The 27489-nt window shown below is 36.5% G+C and overlaps 1 protein-coding gene across 1 annotated transcript in view; it reads left to right on the top strand.

Annotated features, from left to right (window-relative positions):
• The first annotated feature begins 1156 nt into the window (after positions 1-1156).
• The window catches only part of LOC146526723 (uncharacterized), a 38020-nt gene continuing 11687 nt past the window's right edge, over positions 1157-27489 (top strand). The window contains exons 1-2 of the mRNA XM_085206091.1: positions 1157-1255; positions 22745-22876. Coding sequence (XP_085062217.1) covers positions 1157-1255; positions 22745-22876 — 231 coding nt within the window. The remainder of the gene's footprint in view (positions 1256-22744; positions 22877-27489) is intronic.

The following is a 27489-nucleotide window of genomic DNA, read 5'->3' as shown; positions in this document are numbered from 1 at the left end:
AACAGAATTGACTAAGTGGGAACAGAGTGTCGGAATCAGAAAATTACTAAAATTGTTATTGTTTTTTTTGGAGATTGTCGGGCACTTATCATCATGAAAAAATCTGTTGATAATTGAAAGAACGCGAGCAAGATACGAGCGGAGGGTTAGCCTATCATAACACTAGAAATGTAGTCTCTTCTATAAAAAAAATAATAAAATAGACAAATGTCTTCCTTTTCTTGTGCTTTCTTTGCATTTATGCAAAATAAAAGCTGGAAATAGTTATACTATAAAAATTTAAGTTTTACTTTTAACTATTATTGAATAATAAGCCAATCAACCAAACAGAACTGTATTTTGTTTATCAAGTTCCAGGCGATCTTTAAAATTGTAATAGCCCTGGACTGCACTGGTATCCAAAACAACTAAAATTTTATGTTGGGTACTGGACTTCATAATGCGAGTTCAATTGTATGAACTCCAAATAAGAAGATTTTTTATAGCTGGCAACCAGTTACAAATAGTCATATAGTATATGTTTGTGAGTGATTGAGTATTTTGAAGTCGGTGGCAAGTAAAACAAACAGGCTTAGTTATTAGATATTGTAGTAAAGGTGTTGTAGCATTGGTTTGACACCGACTTCAAAATTATAAAATCTTTGTAAAATTATTTTACACTTTTTAGTTCGTTGTTAGAAGTTGGTTTTTCATTTTGTTAAAAATTAATTTATTTCACGATTTAGTGACGGGTAGATCTTTAAATGATGCTTCTTAAACCAATGGTGATGGTAGTGGTTGTCCTGGTTGTCAACTACTGGTTTATAACGAGTGGTTCTGGTTGTCCTATGAAGAAAGAAATGCAACGATTAGGAATCTCACTTCTGACATCAATTTTAACAATGTTGTTCCTTGTAACTATTACAGTATAATTATTTTTTTACCAATAAAAACAAACTTTCTCAATTTTGACCGGATCCCATATTCGGAACCTTTACCAAACCAAAGGTTGAATTCTGCTACTTACGATGCAATACTTTCAAAATACTAGATTCCATTTGCCTACTCCGCTATGTGCGGGATACAGCGTCACAGACAGAACACTTTTCCACTGACATTTGGCACGTTAAATTGCCGCGTTTGATCATTCCTTTGTGCGGCTAAGGCTATTAGTACAATGAGATTACAGCGCGGCGCGGAGACCTCGCATATTACTCCCCTCGCCCGCATGCTCAGCACTAACGCCCGTGTTAACACAGCAGTGCTTGCTCAGAGGGTGCGTTTGCGATTTGAGAATTCCATTTCATTTGTACTATTTTTTTAATAAATTCTTGGATTATAAGTAAATAATTATGCTTTATTAGGAAATGTATAAAAAATTCTATGTAGCGGTATTTGAACGCCTGCCTTCTGGAAACCGTCAAAGCGCTTGGATCATTAAGCTACTATTTTTTTTTAATAGATAAAATAACCATTTAAAAATGTCAGAAATGCTGAAAGTATTTTTCGGCATAGCAGGATATTCAGACGGAATTCCGTTGTATTGTTTTTGAGGTGGCGAAACTCAACGCCGTGCTTCGTATACAATGGGGAATAGGGGAATGAAAAATAAACTAAATATCGTCGTACGCTATTCTGACGCTGTATGAGAACACACAATTTCAATTATTTTTTGTTTTATTTCATGGTACTAAAGACTATTTATTAACTTTGATTGCGTTTCCTGTAATACATATTTTAGTGTTAGAATTTTACGTTTGTATTACCTAAAACGTGTAAATGACGAATATCTCATAAGCTACATCTTTTCTATTTGAAACAGAAAAAAAATTTTTGGAGAAAATGCTGTGCCAGTTTTCATTACCGGGAAACGATTAATAATGTTCATTGCTGCCTCAGTCACGAAATCTCTGGACTTAAAAACTTCCTTCTCCATGCATCTCATAGTCGACAAAAACAAAGACCACACAAAGGATTGCGAAACGCACAGTAGTAACAAGATTACATTTATTGACACCTAAATACGAGTAGGGGTGCGTGCGTGCGATCTGTAACGAACGCTTTGAACTAAACGGATTCTATACTACAGGGACTTGTTAGTTTAGCTAGCAGTTACCAATTGTAGATGTTATTGTTTTTAATACGCCACCCCTAGGGACGGGGGTGGGGGTGGGGGTGTGTGACGACAAATGTTTATTTGTTGAATGTGTGTCTGACATCTGTAATATGCACTTTTGTGCAGAATTACTGTTTCTGCTTTGGTGTTTGTTTGGTTATGTTTATTTATTATAATGATATAGAGAGAGAGTATCCCTCATACAGTGGGGTAGGCAGAGGGAACCTACGACCTACCTTTCTGCCGAATTCTGGAGGCATTAGCAGTGGCAGAACTCAACGCCACGCTTTGCCTCTTGCCAGAGCGAAGAAATGGAAATATAAACGTAAAAAAAAATAACTTCCTCAGGGGGATCGAACCCACAACCGTCGCGTTACAGTCACACCTTTGTGCTGCTGCACCACGACGGCCTCTATAGTTTAAATAACTAAAAATACGCTTTTATTCACTGCACTAAAAATCATATAATGAGCACAAATTCACTCTATATAGTGTCTTAGTAGAAAGCATGTAGATGCAAAAATACATGTCTATGCTGTTCACCGTTGAGGAGATCTGTTCAACGGAGCCAACTCCTGGCGCAGCAGCATCGCCATGGCTGACTTTAATATTGATTATCATAGGAGCCGTTCCTGGGTGTCACATTTCATCAATAAATAAATTCACTTAGAAATAGTCAAAATTATCTCACGAAGTGCAGTGTGCATTGTACTAACAATAAACCCCCAATGTTTAGTTGAATTAAACAAATCTTTATATTGCATACTTTTATACCAATATTGTACAACGAAATAAGCACCTTAGCGCTCAGTAATAAGATAAAAAATCTTCAATTAACCAAAGAATTACTGTAGAATTGTATAGAATAGAACAGAATACTCATATTGTAGAGGGTGTAGTGTCGATTTTCGGTTGTCACAGTAAGAGGCATGAGAGGCCATTGAGAGGCAGCGAGGTGAGACGTCGCGTGTCGACATATCGGTCCCACGCGGCCCTCTCACTCTTGAAGAGACTCGCTAATATAATGACTGTAGAACAACTTAATGCTAAAATTACGAGGCATTCGCTTTAATGATTTCGATAGATTTGATGATTGTTCAATAATAGGGCTTTAGGACGCGGTGGAGTACGCGGTTTATGGAGTCCGTAGATCAAAGATATGTTAGCTTTGGTGTAGGTTATTGTTAATTGATTGCAAATATTGTTAGTAATAGTAACACAGTATTGCAAATTTAATCTAGATCTATATGTGTGCTTTGGTAGCTATACTAGTATTAACTGTGCCGCAGCGTCCAAAGAGGCAAACCTCTTTACAATTTTTATAACTAACTGTTTGTAACTAATGAATCAAAATGAATATTTCATTTCCAATTTAGTTATATTTATAAACAAATATTCACATACTTGGGACCCTAGAAATTTTGTTTGGATATTTAAATGGAACTCAATTTGAATGTGCATCTGTTAGATACCGTTTAAGTGCTATAAAATCAAAGGTGATTAGATAAGTCATAAGATAAAATATGTGTTTCAATTAATCTTCATTATCATGCCTGTCCTCGTCCACTGCTGGGGATCATCGGCAGGCGTTTTACGTATGTCACCCTACCAGAGGATATCTCATCAACCCAGGTAGCCGGAGGGAACCTCGTCATAACTATATTCTGTTCTCTACTTTTCGCCGAATTTTCGATAAATCGCTTCGTCTTTTTACCGGAGTGAGTAAATGACAATATTGAATAATGCATTTCCCGGATTGGAAATTGAAACCACTATCGTCGCGTTTAATCACCCGTTGAGCAGCACGACACTACAACTACGACAACGATTCAAAAGCCCTCCTTACATAATCGATAATATTAAATAGATAATCTTATAATAATCGCCAGAAGTCAGCATTATTGCACTATATGACTATACCACAATATTGATATAGGTACTTTTAATACCTTATTCACTTCTATACGTAATAAACGGCTTTTGTACGTCGGCCGGCGCACGCGCACGCGCCGCGGCCCGCTTCGTTACCATTGAACATGATTTAGCTCACCTGACATTTACTTCATATATGTATAGATTGTCTGAAAAGTTTGTTTTTTTATGATTATTGTGAAATTTATAAATTTGTGGCCGTCGTGTCACAGCGTACATTTACACCATCTTACTGTAAAAATATGGATTGTTGACATCGCATCGAACGATATCACAAAATTGGAGCGGAATGTGGAGAACGGAATATCTTAACACTAGGTTCCCTTTGTCTACTACAGATACGCGCGGGTTACCGAGTGAGCTAATTATTAATCATTATTACAATTGTGATTATTAAAACTTTAGATTGAGAAGATCTGAAGATTGTTCAAACTAAAAAAACTTTGTGTAAAAAACACTTTTTTTATAATATTTATGAAGTTGCAAACCTTTTCTATCATGTAGAGTCAGGGATTATTATGATAATTACAACTGACTAAGTTTACATACGTATGTATTCCACACATTAACTTTACAACAAAAGTGGGGGACGGTGTCTCAACACTACCTCTGCTTAACCTGCTATATGCGTGATATGACGTAAAGCAACTAAATAAGCTAAAAAACACTAATCCACTTTGACATACGAATATAAGATGAACACTATCCCAAGCTACATACGAGCTCGTATAGCGCGAGCAGACAAAGTCCATCGATTTTCAATTAAACGCATTGTGACGCGGACCTCCGAAACGGCCAGACTGTTAAAAGTTATTAAAAATCGGGTAGTAGTAAATCAAAATTTGATTATGAATATAAGATCGAACAGCCGAGAGTATAACTCAGGGCGTGGACGGCTGAATGGTAAAAAAAACTCTCTTTCATTGCCACGTAATTTATTTGTAATACTAAATATGAAAGAATTAACGTGAAAAGTTTTAAAGTGAGCGGGCGGCGCTGCCGCGCGAAAAAAGCGCGACTAACACTGTTGACGATTGGGTAGCGTCAACATGTAACTGTTTTAAAATAAATATATATTAATATATTTCTTAATTAATAATAATTAATGGTTAATAAGATATTTTTATGTATATTTGAAATAGGTACTTAATTAGGTATAGTTTTAAATTTTTCTTTCAAATTTAAGATTATTGCTGTAAGACCTACTCTCCTTTACAGCGACAAATGCAAGTAGACACTCTGTGAATGCTTAAGAGAATGTCGTCAGCGGCGAGGGGGTGCTCTACGCGACTGAGACTTAGGTTTGTATCTTTCGACCCCCCAGGAGTATGGTTTAGATTATTAACCCACAACTATTCATTTTATTTTGTTTCCAGGAATTGATGAGGAAATTGTATCTATATGAGAGATATAGCATTCAAAATAAAAACGCCGGCAACCCATCGTTCTCTTTTACCACGCAAAAATTTTTAAAAAATATACCAAAAACTTATATTAGCATCCGTACACTGTGGCGCACGGACCGTAATAAATACAAGGCACCATATATCTGTCGGCGGTTGGCGCATTATTATTTACGACGGCCAGTGTATAAATCGTGCCGTCGCCCGTGTGTAAACAGCCCCGCGCGTTTTGCTAAGAGTTTAATCATTTCGGGTACAGCTTCCTGCTTGAGCTTAGCAATTTAAGTTATAATATGTTTACTTTTATCTTTTTAAAAAATATACTTGAGGTAAGAAAATCTTTTCAATGCTCTAATAATAGATAGATTTGATAGAGCGTAGTGGTGCACATGCACCAACCACCACCTATAACCAAGACGGTCGTGGGTTCGATTCCGACTCGGTGGAATAAATCACTTTCATTTCCAATGGCTGGTAACAAGACAAAGTGTCACGTTGAGTTCCGGTTCTCAATATGCAACGGCTTGAATTCTCACGGAATTTGGAGAACCGAATGTCGGACATTAGCTTCCTATTCTTAGCAAGATTTCATGGAAGAATCACTTGGCACCCTTAACCCAGGCGGTCGAGGAGAAACTCTTCTTCCAGTAGACAATTGTAAATTAAATAAAACATGATATATTTTCTCTATTATATATTTAATTAAGACGACATAGCTTAATTTATCTTTAATTGTATTATATATTACTCCTTATGTAAGTAAACTAACAATATAGTGATGTAATAAAACATATACGCGACGCCAAAAAGGCATAGGGTTGTACCTGTACCGAGCCAAGGCAGCACTTCTGCTCTGTCATGACATTTGTCTAGATAGGATGTTCCTATAAAAGTGCATATAAGACCTAAAAATAAAAAGAAAAATCTATATACAATGTATATCTTTAATAAAAAACAATAAATAAAAGCAAGCTTTAGCTTTGAGGCTTTTGGTACCTATATTGTTAGTGTAGGAGAAATTTAACTGGAACGGGAAAAAAGTTCTGGGCTACCTACACCTAGCAATATCTCACTGTCTGAGATCCATCTTGAGATGCCGTTGTCATTTATAGGTTATAATTTATGAATGAAGATGCCATTTCAAGAGCGATTTATGATTACAAAGTTCAGTTACTTAACGAAGTAACGGAGTAACGGAGAAATGTATTGCTAGACTCTGCTTTACCCGAGAAGATACGGATATTTTTATATAATCAAAGACATTCTAGTGTTTAAACACTCACTTTATTTTTTTCACAAAGAATGTATTACAAATATTAAACATTATGTAACGAACGCATATTCAATATCTTATATGAAAAGATAGATTCATATCATTCGAAATTATTTCTTTTTAGTAGGTAAATTTATTCGTCTTATCACCTTAGTAGTTCACCATAGTTGAGATATTTTTTGTAATTAACCAAACTAAGTATTGGGCAACGTTAAATTCTTACATTAGATATTATTAACTTGAGACTGGAGAATTTCTTTGTACTTTTTTAGCTTCACGCTTCACGTTGTATCCCGCATACAGCAGGGTAGGCAGAGGAAATCTAGTGTTAAGAAATTCCGTTCCTATTATCACACTTCCATTTCCCACTATCCACCGAATTCTGGAGGCATTGCGAGTTGAGTGGCGGCACTCAACGCCGAGCCGCCAACGCTTATACGTACGTACGTGTCTAGTCACATACTTGTGTCCCTGCACCACAATTCCCTCAGACAGGAGATATGATTATATTTCATTTATTTTTATTTCTCCGCTCTGTTAGAAAAACGCGAAACGCTAAGTACCGCATATCGACACGACACGTCTAAAAAATTGGGGGTATTTTGGGAATCAGAGTGTCTTAACACTACTCTCTTACTCTATAATATCAGATGTTTTCCATTTTATTAACCGTACTGGCGAGTCGTAAAATTCTATCCTACATATGTACTCGTAAATCTTACCGATAGTTATCATTGTGAGCGCTATATATGCAAATCGGCTGAAACAAACAAGTTTTTACATATTCAAATTTAAATCAGCTTATTACATTTTTTGTTAATAATGGTTATTACATTATTATTTCTTTAGAGCTCTAAAAAGTTATTGCAATGCGTAATATATGTTGAGCTTAATATTCTAGATTACCGAGGCAGGCGTGGTTGTGTGTTCGATGCCAACACAGGGGGTAGAGGATATTCAATATTTGCTCGTTCTGGTATCGAGGCAAAGCGCGGCGTTCAGTTCCGCCACTCAACACGCAATGCCTCCAGAATTCGGCGTCAAGTGGGAAGCAGCGTGTCTCAACACCAGGTTCTCTCTGCTTTCCCTGCTATGTGCGGGATACGGCGTGAAGCTGATCAAATGGAATTGTCGTCTGTTAACTTACCTTGTCCAAATAACTTGAGGTTTTGTATATTCTTGCATTGTAATGATTTTATAATACATAAAGGAATCCATTATATTAACATTGACACTTATTTCGATTTTGACGGAATACGTCAAGCTGCACACAATTGTGTTTATATGGGGACGTGTATTTATTTTATAAATCTATAATTGCGGAGGCTGTATACTTTATTAATTAAATATTAAGCCGAAAGTGAATAGGTTTTGAATTTACCTATCAGTATTGTCTCTACTATCTTAAAAAATATAACTTATATAATTTTGCAAAATATTGTATCAAAAAATATTGACATTTGAGGCCGTTGTGGCGCCGGTACAATGTCTATGTTATAGGTTCGATTCCCACTGCGGCAGGACTCCGGCGTTGAGTACCGCGCACGAGGATATCCAGTTCCCCCGAATGGAAGTAGGGCATTAATTTTCTACATTTACAATATTTTTCGCCAACCCGAGCATTGAATGCTCTGTAAAGCTACTTGATTGCGATTTACGCAACATAATTGCAAAGCTTCAATACGCCGATGACACATCATTATACGACGTTACTCGCATATGATTATTCAAATTTATTCACACCCACGACCAGGGTTGTGGGGTGGCGCTATGTTAAGGATATAAATTATACAAACTACATATAAAAACCATATTTTTGTATAAGATCATAAAATTATGATAATTTTTGCCATTATATGTTTTTACTTGAATATGGAAAACCGTACGTAACCGTAGCAACCGGTGATTACAGATTAAAGTAATCCATTTCTGTCTGTCTGTATTTTACGCAATCAGGGCCAAACCGCTAATTTAATTGTGATAAAATACTCATATAGAGATACTTAAGGATACTTTTTTTATTTGAATGGACACACTTCAAGGATAGTTTGGTGAAAATTTGGTTAGGTTCCCATTATAGGATCCGTTCAAAATTGAGATAGTTTGTTTTCTTTTAGTAAAAAATTTATTATACTGTAATAATTACAAGGAAAAACATTCTTAAAATTAATGTTACAAGTGAAATTCCTCATTGTTGCATTTCATTTCAACCAACCTCAAAAAAGAGGATGTTCTCATTTTCAGTTCAGTTAAATATTTTTAAGAGTCTGGATTTACAATTTTATAAAAATCGGTGTCGATTTAATTTTTTTTCCATACAAACTTTCTACTCCCATTTCACTCCTTTAGGGTTAAAATTTTTCAAAATCCCTTCTTAGTGGATGTCCAGATTACGAAAGTAAACATCTGTCCAAATTTCACGTTTCTACCTAGTTTCTAGTCAATGAGGACAAGTCCTTTTATATACAGGGTGGAATTGTCAGCGCCACTTTAAATGAAACCACAGTTTTAACTACTCTATAAAAGCCTAATATAATTCGGAAAAAAAATAATTCTCAAAAATGAAAAAGTTTTTTTTCAAACAAAACAAATAATAAAATTATCGTTGTAAAATAAAACGCCATTTGTAAAGTATAACATAGGCACACACTTACCAGTCAAAGCGGCAATGTCGCATACGTATGTGTGCGTGACACGAAATACAGGTATGGATAAAAACCGTGAAATGTAAAAAAAATCCTACGTCCAAACCGTTGAGGTACCTTGATTATTTTTTATAATTTTGGGTTTGAAATATTTTACCCTATATGCAGTTTCAGTAAAAGAAGCGCTGCCTCTTCCACCCTGTATATAGATTATGTTAAGGAAAATCGTAGCATTACATACAATTATGTAAATTTATTCCATTCAGGCCACCAAGGGGTTAGTAGTTAGAATAGTAAAGCCTATAATTATTATAGGATTTAGTTTATACTGTAATTGGGCTACCCTCCCTCGTTTACTGATTGACATTCATTCTCTTTCACTTTTAAGGGATAGTGACTTTTGATGTTGAGTTGAAAAGAACAATTGGTGAATATAATTTCTTTTTTTGGTGTAGTGTAGTGATTAGTCACTACCTCGTAAGATGTTGGTCGAAGCCGAGGAAATTATGCGAAGGTAGCCTGTTTTTTACTTTATTTCAATTGAAGTAATAGTGGGAATATTTTAGCAGGTTGTTTTGGTATTATTCTAAAATTTTATTTCTTAAAGTTTTTGTTAAAATATTTTAGGTAGGTATGAAGAATGAACAATGTTTGGTCACAGGATTTAAGACGTAAAATGGTAAGTCCCATTTTTACTTATTCTCGTAAGATTTTCGGGTGTTTAATATAGTTATTTAATTTCTACCTTAGTGATCCCTACATAACAAGTTTCAACTTTTTAATTCCATTAGTTTCTTCAGTACGTTGTCTGTCTGTCACTGCATACATGTATGTAAAAATCTCTCAATATCACTCTAGATACTATGTTATAATATATAACATAACTTCACAAGTAAAATACATGCTGTATTTTCTTGTCTAACTAGCTAACAGTATATAAAATATCTGAAGGCTGAGATGTATCGTGATAGGAGCAAATATTGATGGAGACGTCTTGGGACAGAGACGGTCTTAGCGTAACGAACTGTTTTGTTGGGGGGTGCAGGTAATCTAATACAGCGTCCACCCGCTCGGTGTTTAGGGTTGGAATAAGGAAGATTTTTTAGTTTTTTTTTATAAATTTTATTGTTCAATTGGTTCATATTTCTATATTAAATCGGTAATATGTTCGGGACTGTGTGTACTTGTTTTTTTTTCGCAAAACGTCTAGTGCCAAAAAAGTCCAATCTCTGCTATCGTTTGAATTTGAGGCGTTTATGTATTGAGTGATGTCTTACTATAGCATCAGCGTCGCATCCCTGACAGAGCACAATAGGCAGAGGGAATCTGAGGAACTAGTCTCAAGACACTCCGTTCCCGTTGTGTGTGATTGAGTGGTGGAACGCAACGTTGTGCTTTGCCTCGTTACCAGAACGATTATTTCATCAAGTGGAAATCGAATCCACAACCTGTCGCGTTTAATCGCACGCATGTGCCCCTACGCCACAGCAGGTCTATTTTATTTTACTAACCTAAAAACGAATTTTGTCAACCATTTTGGTCAAATTCAAATTCAAAATATTGTTTATTCAAACAAACTTATAACAAGCACTTTTGAATCGTCGAATGAACATATGAACAAAAAGCTACCACCGGTTCGGAAGGCAGTTCTGCTGAGAAGAGCCGGCAAGAAACTCAACAGTTGCTCTTTTCAAAATCAATGGTACAATCTATTACGTTTGCTGGCAGCTATCCTGCATTACATTCAATAGACATTAATTCCATACATGTTTGTCCTCTAAACATTCTCGATAGTCACATATGTACCATGTATTAAAATAAATATGTATACTAACAAGAAATAACTTTATTTTCCTACCGTGACAACCCTAATCCCACCCCCTACCCCCGAATACTCATCGACCCGTACCGTTTTCTCGCTGTTTATTTCAGTATCTGAGCGCAGCGTTCATGACTCGAATATTTTATACATACGATACGTTTCAGCCAATAATTGATGAAAGTACAGTATCATAACTGTAGGTAGGATTTATTTAAATGGAAATTGATTTACAGAGTAGGAGATATTATAAAATGTAAGTTATAATATCTCCTACCAACGACAAAGCATAGCGCGGCGTTGAACTCTGCCGCTCAAACTCTTTGAGAGGAAAATGGGGAAGGAATAGTTTTAACTCTAGGTTCCCTCAAATATTAAAATATATAATATCAATAATTTATATATAATTTGAAATGAACCCAGCTCCTTCGTTTTTATGACTGTTTACTGTTATTACTCGGTGGCGACGGTCTACTCGTTTTACTGCAAATCATATTAATAATAGGCAAAGAGGTAGTTGAATAGACTGAAGTAACAATATTTGCTGTTCGCGACTTCGAGAGGTATAAGAGGCTAGGAAATGGCACTCGAATGAATGCAATAAGTAAATGTAATGGGATGTTAATAAACTGCTAAGCTTATTTCTGTTACTATAGCTAATAGTCGAAAATGTATGGAATGCTATGCAGAAAGAGCATGAAAGTGTAAAGTTTGTTGCCGTTGGGGCAATGCTTTATTTTTGATAAAGGTATTATTTTAAATATTAAGCAATGTGCATACTTATCTTCATTATGTTGCTCCGACTTTTTTACATACCCGTACATATCAATCTTGGGTTTAATAATAGCACAATAAATGCTTATTTGTCACTAGTTGATAATATGATTCAGGGAAAGTAATATCGTAAAGAAGTCAAAAGCAAAAGGCTAGAAAGGCTTTCAAAGACTGATGATGATGAAGATGATGAAATGTCATTATTTGATTGCTTCACACAATGTCGACTAGCCGGGTGGTAGATCGCGGCGGTTCGATCTTTTTTACTTTCTTATAAACAGTAACAGACTAGAAAAGTAATGAATTCTTTTGTAACCAAAACTCGTCTGTATTGTTTTAATTTAAAAACACTATTTTTATCCTTACACCATTATAATGAGGAAACGAAACTCGATATATTAAAATATTTTAATATAAACACTTCTTTAAGAGTCGAACCAACAAATGACCAATATCTACAACTTCTGTATACAATAATGAATCAAAAAACACGTGTTTCACAAAAATGAACCTACTCTTGCCACTGCACTCCACATTCAAATCACTACACTCATACAATTTCCTATAGGCAGTTTAATAATTATATATTATTCTTTATACTTCATTATTATACATTATTTTGCATTGAAAATGTCAAAACATAGCAATTAGAAGAACAAGCGCGCAACGATGCAATCATGTAATAAATTCAGTTAAACACGGCCAGCAGCGGGTGAGGGTTGGAGCCCTATTTATCGAATTAGGCCTGTGCAATCACTGCCGCTGCGGCTGTTCGGAGTCGGTGTGTGTGGGTTTGATACTTGGGAAGTGTATTTTTTATTGTAGTATTAAATATTAATTTTTAAAGTAAGTTTGTTTCTTCTCGTATATCAGCGTACCTACCCTGAAAGAACCCCCCACAAAGACCCTAATGTTGAAATATTTCATTCCTCACTCCTCGTTCGAATTCAAGACAATGCTATTTTAATGGCGCGACTCAATCCAAGTCTTTATCTGACTAGAGCGGAGAAAAGAAAATAACTAATTTCATCAAACAGTAATAGAACAGAATATTTCAAATAAATAGCTAAGCATATATTACAAAGCAAACGCTCAAAACTGTTCATCCCTACAAGGGGGGGTTCGGTACAATGACGCGTGCAACATACATAATCTCGTAGCGTGGACCAGAGAAGTGGGCTTGATGATGTAGAGAAGAAGATACTGCGGTCTGAATGATTGCTGATGGACCAAAGGATCCTACGATCACATATTGAATAATTTAGTACAATTGTAATTTCTTGAACAAAACAAATATGAAAAATCAATTAATATTATTTTTTAATTGATTATTAATCTATATATAATCTATATATAGATATTTTTGTAAAAATATATAAGGAAAGGAAGCAATCGAGTTAAATATGGCGCTGGAAATATAAAATTTTCTTATTTGTTATATTTTCTTATTTATATTTAAATCTTAGGTTGCGTAAATAAAATGTCATACACAACTCAATTTTTTTTCATTTAGTCAGTAAAGGCGAAGCTGCAATTAAAAGCTAGTATAAAATATAGATTTAAAGAAAAGTAAAAAAAATCCCATACATTTGATGTATAGAAGTATTGGAATCCACCCCCACCCCTAACGATATTTGCATCTGCAAACAATACCCGCATGTCTGGAAAAATACTCGTAAATCCCTTTTTCTCACATAAAGGTGTCTTTTTGAAAACTTTGAAGCGAACTAATACGGATTTAGGGTTAGATATAGATATATTTTATTGCATATATATTATCTAGTATCCGGAGTATCCTAACACTAGGTTCCCTCTGCCTAATATATCAAGGTACATCAATATCATTCTGAAGATCGATTAGAGTTGAGAGCAGTTTATGACTGCAGTATATAATTTTTCATTATGGGCTAACCCACTACCATCATTTTATAGATGCTATCCATCGTGGAGGTGGGTTCGAGGCCGTTAGGCTAATTGTTGTCTTTATAAAAATAAAGGAACGCAGAGTTCTCTCCAGCCACCACAAGCCTTTAAAAAAATCAGTGACAATCAGCAATAAAAGATCCCGCTGCGCTTCAATCGAACGAGTAACCCTCGGAACTATCCATGCGTTTATAATACATTTAAAAAAAGTAAGCGTCGTAGGAAGGAAGCGTTTATTGTGAGCACGCGCCGCCATTGTCATGGTGGCCGCGTGGCGCTACGTAATTGGTTACTAATCTACTTATGATTTTGCTTATTTTTTCTTTTTTTTTCGTGGGCTATCTATATATATTTTTTTTCAGATTTTATGTTGTTTGGTGGTTGTTGTGGGTTCGAATCTAAAATGCCTACATATGCAATGCAAGGTTGGTCTCATAGGATAATCGAGAAGAGAACTTAATTTTCTACCGTAGTATGTAAATTGGCTGTCACTGTTCTCACAAGAAAATGAGATATATGAAATATTGTACTATTTTGACAATTTTTTACTTCTCCAATTAACGAATACCGAATTCGTTGCATAGGAATCTTGGGCGTATGAATGGGATTAGGCTTAATGGGTCGTGCTTACTCCAGAATAGTCCAGTGCTCACCCTACCCTAGAATTCTTACTAGGAAAAAAAAACAAGACTGTATTATTGTATTTTAAAACGTTTTCCGAAATGGTGTTAAAATAAAGAGGCCCATTTACAAAAATACTTACATTTTTATTAAAGATTTTATATATATATATATGTATATATATATATATGTATATGTATATATAGAGAGAAATTGATAGAGAGTAGTGACTAGTGTGTCACCTCCAACGTCGTCGGCACAGGCCACAGGGTTTTCTTTAATCCTCGCATCGAAATTCCAACCTCTGGCCCTAAAATGATACGATTCATGCGCTACGTTACATTGGAGGAGGTATGTTTAGAGAATTATCGACACTACGGACGTATATAGTGAATTTATACAATATATTTGTACATACATTTTTTTTAATAGTATTTGAAATGAGCTGAGAGAAACTAGTGATTTAGCTATCCAAACTGCACGATAACACATATTCCTACTTGCATTAAAATATTTTGTTATACATACAGCATCTTATACATGTGCACCACACTAATAAATAACAAACACGATATTAATACAAGCAATAAAATTCATAAATTAAAGTCATCTTCAAAGTGATGCCAAATTATAATGAAACAAGATACACGAATATATTTTTAGATAAAATTTATTATTATAATAAAATGTATCCGTAGAATTCTGTTAATCTTCAATTAAAAGAGTCTTCAACAATACTATCTTCCAAGTCGGAGGGAGCTTCCTGTAGGATTAATACGACTAACAATTTTTATGTAATTTGACAATTTCAATGCCCTTAAATGGTATAATTAAATAAATACTATTTTGATTTTATTTTCAGGATTCCGTACATATTCCAAAAAGGAAAAACGGAATTCTTATAGGTGCACTTTGTTGTTCGTCTGTGAAGAGCAAATAAGTTACCTCATCCAATCATTATACCCGAGTGTAACCCACTCGAGCCACTAACAGATATTGACGGGGTATCGAAGCAACACGTCATAGCCTCTTCATATATCATCCTCGGTCGGACCGATGCTGGCCTTTCATGTCGCCTGTGATATAAGGATAGAGTAGCGTTTGTTAGACTTAGTTATGTATGTAGGTAACAGGGTTTCTTTTTTAAATGAAACGCGAAAAATCTCTTAAATTAATATGCCTAGATACGCCTATGCTAACAATAAAAATTGCATCTTCTTTTAGCCTCCCGCTATACTCCTCGCTGCTATTTGAGGAGGGAATCTGGGAACCTAATTTTAGGACACTCCATATCCGTTAAGACCTTAACACAGTATAATAAAGAACAGAGTAAAATTTAATTAGATTTACTTAGCATATTTAAAATATTATAATAATCTACCTCTAGTCACTAACTAATCTACATACAAAAATGTATCTAGTGGTCGGCATTTGTTGTGGACCACCGTGCCTCTGCAAGTCACTCTGTCCAATAATCAGAGAATTGTATTCCGTATTTTAAATAATAATAGGATCTACTATGCCTTACATTTTATATACCTTTGGGTGCCGCTTACAAAGTAATTGTACTCTATCGATTTTGTTTTTAAATGTTTTAGTTAATCGTTTGTGTTATTGCGAAATTTTAGTATGTATGTATATATTGATGTTAGAATTTCATTGAATGACGGTTTTGATTACAAGTGTTTTTATAGTCTTTTAATTTAATTTATCTGTATCAAGGCAGAGCGTGGCGTTAAGGCCCGCCACTTAACTTAACGTTTTGAAAAGTTTTGTGCAGGAAATATGAAAAAGGAACGCATTGCTGTAGCTCAAGGTATATGATTATTATAAGAAATTATTTGAAACACATAAGGTGTCTATAAAATTTGAGGATTTCCCTCGATTTATATAAGGATAGCAATTGGACGCCACATTTTTGTAATTAAAAGAAAAGTAAATCCAGTTCATAAATTACGGAGAAATCGATACACTTAACATTTAGCTCCATAAGAAAATATATTAGTCGAACATAGAACTTACTACTTTTTCAAAGTCGGTCAATAATATAGTACGTTGTGGAAACAATTATGTTTCTATATCTAATGGTTTTTTTGCTGGGCCTTAAACCCACAATCATCATGCCAACTACGAGTACGCTTCAATAATACAAAAAATACATATTTACCAGTAAACAATAAAAAATACATCACAAAAATTGGTGAAAACAGAAAAGCCTACCTATAAATAGCATTGAGGAGACGAATGACGTTGTGATCGGACTGCCCCGCTGATATTTGCATAGCTAACGAGCCCCCGCCCTGGGGGTAGGGGCTACCTACCGTATACCAGCACTTGTCTGTTTGTTGGTTCTACTGTTATAGCTATAGGGGTCGTTGTAGGGTTGTATAATGCTAATAGAGGAAGGAACATTATATTTTATGTGTGAAAATGTTATACATATAATGACGATTGGCTTCCACTTCTCCTCTGAAATGGGGTGTTGCCCCATTCCAGTATTCCAGTTCCTCGTTCTGGTAACGAGCCAAAGCACGGCGTTGGTTCCAACATTTAATACGCAATGTCGAGATTTTGACAGTAAATGGAGACTGGACTCCGGAGTGTCGAAACTAGAAAAAAAGAACAAAAGTTTTTTAAAATGTAAGAAGGAGCTAAAAATATCAAAAACGTTACACAATATTGCTTGAGAGAGGGAAGATAAGGTAATAGGTGGGGTAAAAAATATAAACAGAAATTACTCATAAAAGTTTTAGCAATCGTTCAAGTGCCAAGATAGCCAATCTATTCTTTAGGAAGGGTAGATTTAGGTAGTAGGTATGGATGTTTACTTATGAATACAAAGCCATCAAATTGTTACCACTGGCTTCGGCCGCTGGTACAACCCAATTATTTATTTTCTGATCTCAATTACTTTCGTGATTTAATAACAATATTATTTTAAAGACAATATCCATTCATTGATAGCTAAAGTTTTAGCCAATCCAATATAACACTTATGGCCTGAGATCCCATCGCTTAAATCTGCAGGGATCTGTTTTCTTAATTAAACAATTGTAAAACTGGTTCAATTGGTTTTCTATCATATTTCATCGTTTGCCAAGATTTACAAGCATTTATTACAGCTGAAATAGTTATTTGCAAAATAGTTACGCTTTATTTTATTCTAGTCATCGTTTCTTTAATACCCTGATGATATTTTAATATAATTGATTTTTGTTCTCCCCCATTTTCTATAAAAACTACCCTTTTTGTACATTCTTTAATATTTATGGTATCTTTTTTAAATAAAGCCACAATTGTATTTGCGAAATCTATGTTGAAGATTTCCAATATATATAAAGTATTTAATCTTTGGAAGAATATATTCTTTAAAAAACTGTTTAACTAACTCTAAATTATTTTAAGGTAAAAATACTTCAAGTATTTTCTCTTTTGGCCTAGACAAATCTTTCACATATGACTCATTTTTTAACCAGGTATATATTAATATTTGGCTTGGGTTTGTATCAATCGCCTCATGTAAAATGGGATTGTCTGATGTATCACAATGAACATTCGGATGAACTGTTTCAGTGGCAGAACATAGAAGGAACAGGGTATTCTTTTTCCGATAAACCTCTAGAAGTAGCTGAAATTGTTGCTTCAGAGTCAGATACGGTAATAGTTCTAGATTTGTCAGAGTTATGTCTTGTAGATAACTTTGCAATTTCTTTTGTAACGTCACCCAAATGTTCTTGAAGTCGCAATTCTCGCGATATATATATAAGCAACAACCTCTTCCTATCGTTAAAAATAAAACCATAAGTCTCTAGAATTTAACTTTGGTGGATCAAAAAAGGTGTTATGAAAGCATCAGTGCCACCTGTTCCGCTATTTACTAATTTGTCTTCCAATATTAAGCCTTCTTCTTCCTGGCATTTAGCCAGCCTGGCTTTCTTCGTTAAGCCTATTGCTATTAAATCTAGACAATATAGTACAGAAAATGAAAAGTTTATTCACATTGAAATATCAAAAATATTATCTGATGGTGTTATTTAAATTAGTACATCTCCTTGGCGTGCGCAAGTTTAGTTACGAAAATCGTAATACATCGTAACCGTCTTGTAATCAATTATTCGTTAACCATTAATAAATTTACAGAACTAGACGCAAATCCTTTACTAAATATAGAATCGTTAGTTTTGACTATAGTCAAATATAATTATTTTAGTCAGATTGATCTCAAAAAATAAAGAAGATCATGATACAAATCTGCAAAAATTTATGAACGCCGTCTCAAAATATCGATTTACATACACTGTAAATATACCTAAACGAAATAAGATCCGTCATCACTTCATGCCGCGTTTGTTCGGAAATTAAGCCTAGATTTATAGGTAATGGAAATGATCTTATTAAATCCTTGGCGCCTTTTCAAAGACTGAACATCGATTTTAAAGGTCCTTTACCTACCAACTCCTCCAACAAATATCTAGTCGTTATTATCGACGAATTTTCCAGATTTCCTTTTGCTTACGCTTGTTAGGATACGAGTGCAATACTTAACCGTCATAAAGTACTTGAAGGATTTGTTCTTCACTTTTGGATTTCCATCTTTTATACATTCAGATAGAGGAACTTTGTTTATGTCCGAAGAATTAAGGAAGTTCTTTATCTCTTCGGGTGTCGCTACGAGCAGGACGACTTCTTATAATCCCAAAGGCAATGGACAAGTTGAGCGTTTTAATGGAACGCGTTGGAAAGCTATACAGCTTTATCTTCGCTCCAGAAATTTGAACATTATTAATTGGGAGCATTCTCTACCTGTAGCTCTGCATTTGATACGCTCACTAATTTGTACTAGTACCAACGCCACACCTCATGAAAGATTATTTAATCATCCTCGTCGATCTCCTACGGGGGAATCTATACATTGGCTGCATAACCAAGACCAGTCTTAGTAAAAAATAATTACAGGTCAACAAAATATGACCCAATTGTAGAAGAAGCCGAATTATTGCAGAATAATCCGTCATATTCTTTCATAAGATATCCAGACGGTCGAGACTTCGAGAGTCTACAATATCAATTAATCAGCTGGCACCGATTTCCACACACAACGTGATACTTCAAAACTAAAACATCTGATGAAGAAAATTAAATCGAAAAATCTCACATAACTGAAAAACGTTGAGACACTGCCAACCTGACAACTGAAAAAATTTAAAACGTTTCATAAGACCTAAAAATAAGACCTAAAAATATACCGTAATCTTAAGGATTATGAGGTAAACTAAAAGGAGGGGTGAATATCGTGATATAAAACCTCATCTATTGTAGTCAAGTATCAAATTTAAAAATAATATATTTGTATCTGTCATTATAAATTAGACTATGTAAAAGTATATTTGAATAAAGCCAATAATTTTGGTTCTGTCTTTCGTGATGTGACATGTGATCAACCAGTGACAAAATTGGAAATATTAAATGTTTCATTTTCCCCAAGTGAGTATCGAGCCAAACTGTCGCATCTCAGCTCACACTTGTGCCACTGTGTCATGGCAGCCTCATTTAATCATTGTCTGTTATATATTTTAAGATGTTTACTGAGTGGCAAATGGCAAACTGTCTTATTGTAATTACATTTATTTGTATGTGTTTATAACTTCAGTTTACGAGTAGATGATCTCTGCATGGAAGTTACTTATCAACTTAATCATACCTCTTTTTTCATTATCTTGTCTTTATTTTCAGTTTTAGATTATTATTAGAACTTCATTTAAATATTAATTCAATATAACAGTATATATTATTATTTTAATCAATCAATATTATTTTATTTTCAGTATTATAAATAATATGAACAATGAATACGAGTCAATAATATTAGCACATGAGCTAATACAAAAGAGCTTAGTTGATATGACTACCATTACCACATTTGAATTAATCAAACTAGACTTACCAGAAGGAGAAATAAGAAACAATGGTACTGTCAAAATCAAAACAGCAAAACTTGTAAATTCTGTGTTCACTGTGTTAAATAAAATAACAACTAATTTGTATTAACAAATTAATTAAGTTATTTCAGTAATTTTAATTTTCTTTATTGCTAATAATGTCAATGTATGTTTAGTAACAATTATGTACCTGATAATTTAAAATAGTCTTAAGGCTTACATTGTTAAGGATAAAAGTATTTATTTACCTGAATTAATCATATTTTTTGTTGCATGAGACTAATCATTGTTTTGTATCTTAAGAAAAAAGATAACTTATTTATATTGTTATGTAGCATGTAACATAATATAAAAAAATGCAAAATAAAACACATTTTTTTTGAACATTTATTTAATACTTAATAATCCTCAAAGAATAAATATAAAAATTATATCAACTTTGGTTTATACTTAATTGATTTTTAGGGGTTGTTATACAGTTGATTTATCAACTATTGATTTCTTTGTTGTAGATTAAATTTATTTCTCATGTATCTTTGTGCAATAAAGTATTTTTGATTTGATTTGATTTATGATTATATTATAATTGATTAATTTACTTCCACAATCGGCTCGATTTTTTAAGCATATTCCTCAGAAATTAGATTATGTGCAAGATTCTCTAAGCCTCCACCAGTTCTCATAAATATTATTTAGACAGTGAATATTATTTTTTTTCATATAAAAAAATTCTCTGGCAAAAGTTTTATACAACATATTAGGATAATAAAATAAAATACATATCTTTCATTACTAAAGTAAAATAATTTTCTTAGTCATTTAAAAAAATAACAAACTTTATGTCATGTTGTATAAATGTATAATGCATCATGTGACTTAAACATGGTATAAAAAATTTACATCATCATCATCTACAGCCATTGATTGTCCACTGTTGGACTTAGGCCTTCCCCAAATCTCGCCACCACACTCACACATGCTGTCACACACCTTTTAGAATCACAAGACTATCATAATCATCAATCGGTCGATCGATCAAAAATCATAAGTAATATTATAAACTCAACTAGTCATAAAACAACATATTTTTAGATGGTATCGAACTCGAATACTGACACAATAGTTTCACATTTAAGAGAAATACTCAGTAATCACATGCTATATTTATCACGTTTTTAGAAATTCAATGAATATTAAAATTAATATTAAACAACATCCAAATAATTCGCAACTGCTAAGGAAGCAAGAAACATATACAAGTAAGGAAGGGTTATTTGAAACACTTAATATTCACTCAAAAGTCAAAATCTAAAGACATCAAGATAAAGTATATAAGCAACAAGACAGCCGCGCCTCTGAGTTATGGTCTCTTCTGTTTACACTTTACAGTTACACCAATTACACATTAGAGTCACAGATAATTAAAAATCATTTTAATAGTTCATAGTAAATTAAAGTGCCATTAATTAAAATACTTCTCGAACATATTAAGATCCGCCACATGCTGTATACAGCGGGTAAAGCTGAGCTAAGCTACGTTGCGCAAAATTTTTCTGTTTTTTCAAAATAAATTTATACTAAGTAAATAATAATTCCTGTACAATTTAATTACAATTACATTTTATTACAATTTAAGTACAATAATTCCTATACATTTAAAAACAATACTTTTTATTAGAAACGTCGTCAAATATACACCAACATGGCAATACTGGTACAAATCTCAAAACAAAAACCAGCCTAACTGTATTAATGTCAAAGAACATTATATACCAGGGCTTGTTAACGTTAGCAATTCACATTTAAATTAACGTTAATTCCGTATAGATACCTAAACGTTACAATTTGGTAGCGATACTTGGTAACTTAACGGAATAATAACGTTATAATAAGGTTAACTCGATCCCCACTTGAGAAAGTGAAATATTTTTTACGTTTACATTGCTCTGGTGTCGAGGCAAAGCGCGGCGTTGAGTTTTGCCACTCAACACGCAATGCCTGAATTTTATTAAACTTATAAATTTAAGTTTTAAAAATTAAATGCTTAACGATTGTTAAACCAACGATGTATCTATGTATATATAGGTACTGTTGCTATTAGACGAGAGCGACGGTAACAAAACTAACTTATAACGATACCATTTTAACGATACTTCATGATCTAAATATAAAGGTAAATATGGTAACGCTATTTATCAAGTATCGATACCAGGCGTAACGATACCAACTTTTTAACGTTATTTCAAGCCCTGAGTGTTATATAGTATGAATTGTATTGTCTGTGTTCACCGCAGTGTTCTTTACCGAGTTCAAAGTTTGACCGTGTACGCCTATAACAAAAATAAAATATACAAACAACAATTATGCGAATCTGACGAATCTCCTAGAGATTTTTTTTTTTTTTTTTTATCTAATTAAAGGGCTTTGTCGCTTATGCGAATATGTCGCCCTGGTAAGTTTAACTTAAATAGAATGTAATTTAATACAATATATCTTAATTAATCTTATTTAATATCTTAAGTTAAGCGGGATATTGCTAACTCATAAAGTATATTGGCTTCATCTGAAAGAGGTGAAGCCAAAACAGCATTACAAAAACCTATTTCTTGAAATCTGCAGCTTATTTTTGTCCTAAGCGCTTCGTTCTGGACACATTCCATCAATATGTGGTGTGATGTGGTGGACATCATCAACTGAATTAGAATTGCAAAAGTCGCAACTAGCTGTCGTTGACTTGCCCATTAAATACAAAAACTTATTGCCTGGAATGTGTCCAGAACGAAGTCTAAGCGCTGCGATTGTCTTTTTCCTACATAAAGTTTCATTGTTTATCCACGGTGATGATAACGGGTGTGGTTGGATCGTTTTATACCAGACACCTTTTTCCAAGGATCTTTTATCGAAATATTCTGCCCAGTACGTATGACAAATTTGTTTTATTTTTGGAATAAAATTAGTGTAAAAAGGAGAACTGATAATAGGAATCCCATCAGATATTGCTTGCTTGGCTAATAAATCAGCAATGTCATTGCCCTCCAGACCTACATGAGATGGTATCCACTGCAAAACTACATTCCTTCCCAAAGATCGCAATCTCAAGACATTGTCCAATATAGTATAGGCTATCGGAGTTCCTCGAAATGTCGAGGTACACCGAGCCAAATGTTGGAGCGAACTTTTAGAGTCTGTCAATATCACTGTATTAATATGATCAGTCGATTCTATGTATGACAGAGCTTCTGCTATAGCGATTAGCTCAGCATCCATTATACACATATTGGGGTCTATCTGGAATTTAACAGCTATCTTTTGTTCATAGTCATAAAATGACGCCCCCAATCCCTCCTTATCCTTAGAACCATCGGTATATATCTTTTTATAATGACTGTATTGGGATGTGATAAAATTAGAAAAATTTTTTTTTAATAGTACGCAATCAAATCGTCTTTTAGGTCCTGTCATGAAATCAACGTCACATTTAACAAAAGATTGAATATCTATATTACTCACCCAAGTATTCAATGAAAACATACCTAAATTTTTTGATGTATTAATTTTGAAATCTTTTAAACAATTATGAACCAAAATTAATGCGGGCGTCTTTTTATTGTGCCAATATCTAGAAGTATTGAATAATGAAGCAAGTTTTGAAATTATATTTAGGCCTCCACTATTGGTCTGACGAGATTTAGTTTTTAGCCAAAATTTTCCAGCTAAGTAACGACGACGAAGGAATAGTGGTTGTAAACACAATTCACTTTCCATCACATGAATGGGCGTCGTTTTAATAAAACTACCAATAATTCTCATGACTTGGTTTTGTATCTTGTCTAATTTCCCTAGATGAACATTTGCACTACTATCATAAAAAAAACTTGCGTAATCAATACGGCTTCTAATTAAGGAAATGTATAATAATCTTAAGTGTTTAGGGTGGACACCCCAACTAGAACCAGCCAACATTTTAAAAATATTAATAAATTTAAGAACTTTTTTAGATATTTCATTAATGTGCCTTCCCCACCTAAGCGAACGATCCAACCACACACCGAGATATCGGACTGTATCAACTACCTCTAACCGTTTGCCCATAATCGATAAATGCGCTGAGTATTTTTTATGACCTTTGCTGAAAATACAAATTTTACTTTTATTAGGAGAAATATCAAGATTAAGGCTGTTCAAATTGTCACTCAAAATATTTAAAGAATGTTGTAACTCTGTAGCTGCTATATTGATAGTTGAGGTCTTATAAATAACAAAGTCATCTGCATATTGTGAGATAGATATAGAAGCAGGCATTGACTTACAAACATTAATTGTAGCTACATTAAATAATAATGGAGATAAGGGATCACCTTGAGCTAATCCTTGCCTACAAGTTCTGGTAATAACGTAGTCAGGACCTTCAATTGTTAAGTATCTTTCTTGAAGAAATTTCCATAGATACTTACAATACACTGATCCTTTTTTTTTTTTTTTTTTTTATCGTGAGGAAATCCTTTTACGGATACCGGCCCGAGTGGGGACTCGAGCGGGTTATGTGGGACTCGTGGACTTGGCAGATGTAGGCCGTCCGCATACCCACTAAAACCTCACGGTGCTCCTCCTCAACCGCCACTGGCCGCGAGACGCGGGGACTAGAATCGTCCACGAAACGCAGCGGCGGGAGCCTGCTAGGCACGTCGCGGAGTCAAGGGTGTGTGGGCACCCTCAACGGCCTGCTCGGAGTAGCGTGCGGGAGCAACCTGCGCGCGCCTACTCGGGCCAGGTTTGTAGGCGGCCAGCTTCCCCAAGCTGACCGCCCTCTGGCACATTAGGGCGGAAGGCGGCGGTCGTGTGCCGCCCTCCGGCGACCCGGTCTCTTACGGCGGATGGCGACTTCGGCAAAAGCCTCCCTCGCCCGTTCCGCCGACTCCTTCTCGAGCACCACTGCCTCGCAGAAGGATGAAACCGCGTCCCACGACGTCTCGCTGCCGGCCATGGCCTTGACCACGGCCGGCAGGGAAAGGTCGTCCCCTATGAGTTGAGACGCCCAGGCTGAGCACACCTCCAACGTGTGCTGGGCCGTCTCATCGAGGCAGTCGTCGCAGTGGTGGCAGCGAGCGTCGGGCTCCCTCCCAGCGATCCGACACAGGTAACCCCCGAAGCAGCCATGCCCCGTGAGCACCTGTGTGGTGCGGAAGGTTAGGACGCCGTGACGCCGCGCTAACCACTGGCGGAAAACTGGACGAACCGCCTCGATCGTCAACCGGCCGGCAGATGGTGTCGCCAGCCGGGATTCCCACAATTCAACCGCGGCTTCCCGCGCCTCCTCAGTGCGTGCTTGGCTTGCCGGTTCCCCGGACACAAGGCCTCGACGCCGGCAATAGACCGACGCCAGAGAACGAGCATCCAGATTCCACGGCATGACTCCAGCCAGCACGCACGCCACTTCACCGGAGATGGTCCGGTACCCCCGTATCGCCCGGATGGCCATCACCCTCTGCGCACGTCGCAGCAGGGTGATGTTGTGCCGGTCCAGGGCGTCCGCCCATACGGGAGCACCGTAGAGCGCCATCGATCGGACCACTCCGGTGTACAGCCGACGGCTAGAGGCGCTCGGCCCATCCACATTGGGCAAAAGGCGCGCCAGTGCCGCCGCTGTCTTCAATAGTTTCGGGGCCAAGGATGTAAAGTGGCCCCGAAAACTCCACCGACCATCCAGAACAAGTCCGAGGTACTTCATGCTCCGGGCAACGTCAATCTTGACGCCACCGACGATGATGTGGGCATCTGCCGGTGGGCCCTTTCGAGGAGCATGGAAGTAGATTGCCTCGGACTTGTTGAGGGAGACCTCCAAGCCCAGCCGCTTTATGCGGCCGACAACCTCCGCCACTCCAGCCGTCGCGAGGACCGCCGCCTCCCGATAGGTCCTCTGCTGCGCCAAGACCAGCGTGTCATCGGCGTAACAGAGGACCTTTACCCCCCTCAGGGTGCCGCCTCGCAGCACCCAGTCGTACCCGATGTTCCAGAGGATCGGACCCAGCACCGATCCTTGTGGAACACCGGCCGACACCACAAACTCCTCCCAACCTCCTCCAGGAGCCGGAAAGGTCACAGACCTCCCGGACAGGTAAGCCCCGATGACGCGGCGCAGGTATGGAGGCACACGGTGGTATAAAAGTGCCTCCTTAATGCAGGGCCAGGGCAGGGAGTTGAAAGCATTGGCGATGTCTAAAGACACCGCCAAGACTCCATCGCCCCGGGCCACCGCATCCTGCGCATAGGACTTAACCTCTAGTATGGCATCCATCGTCGAGCGCCCCCTGCGGAAGCCATACTGGTGGTCCGAGAGGTCCGGACCTGTCCCCTCCAAATGGTGTTGTAGCCTCCTGGCTACAACACGCTCGAAGAGCTTGGCGATCTCGCTCAAGAGCACGATGGGCCTGTAGGCGGAGGCTGAATCCGCCGGGCGACCCTCCTTCCTGATGAGGACTAACCTGCCTGTCTTCCACCGCTGTGGAATTATGGCTTGAGCCAGACAGGCAGTGAATAGTCCTCGCACTCTGGGCCCTAAGGTGTTTAGGGCCAGAGTTAGCGCCCGGCCGGGAATGCCATCCAAGCCCGGGGCGGTGCTCTTGAGCCGAGATCGGCGTACGGCTTCTTCGAGCTCCTTCTCCTCCACCGGTGGTGTGACGCTGTCCTCGTCATCCTCCTCTACCTCCTCACGCGCTGCAGGGCGGTCCATACTGGGACAATACACTGATCCTTTTTTTTTTTTTTTTTTTTTTTTTTTTTTTTTTTTTTTTTTTTTTTTTTTTTTTTTTTTTTTTTTTTTGTTAACGTGAGGAAATCCGTTTACGGATACCGGCCCGAGTGGGGACTCGGGCGGGTTATGTGGGACTCGTGGACCGGCTGAAGGCCGATCCCAATACCCACTAAAACCTCACGGTGCTCCTCCTCGACCGCCACTGGCCGCGTGACACGGGGACGTGAGTCTTCCGCGAAACGCGGCGGCGGGAGCCTGCAAGGCACGTCGCGGAGTCAAGGGTGTGTGGGCACCCTCGACGGCCTGCTCGGAGT

This window comes from Heliconius melpomene, chromosome 21 (assembly GCF_056956725.1).
Source record: "Heliconius melpomene rosina isolate 202511_hmr_F chromosome 21, ASM5695672v1, whole genome shotgun sequence".
In the NCBI taxonomy this organism is placed as follows: Eukaryota; Metazoa; Arthropoda; class Insecta; order Lepidoptera; family Nymphalidae; genus Heliconius; species Heliconius melpomene.
The sequence above is the reverse complement of the archived record's forward strand: the minus strand, read 5'-3'. Positions and strand labels throughout refer to the sequence as shown.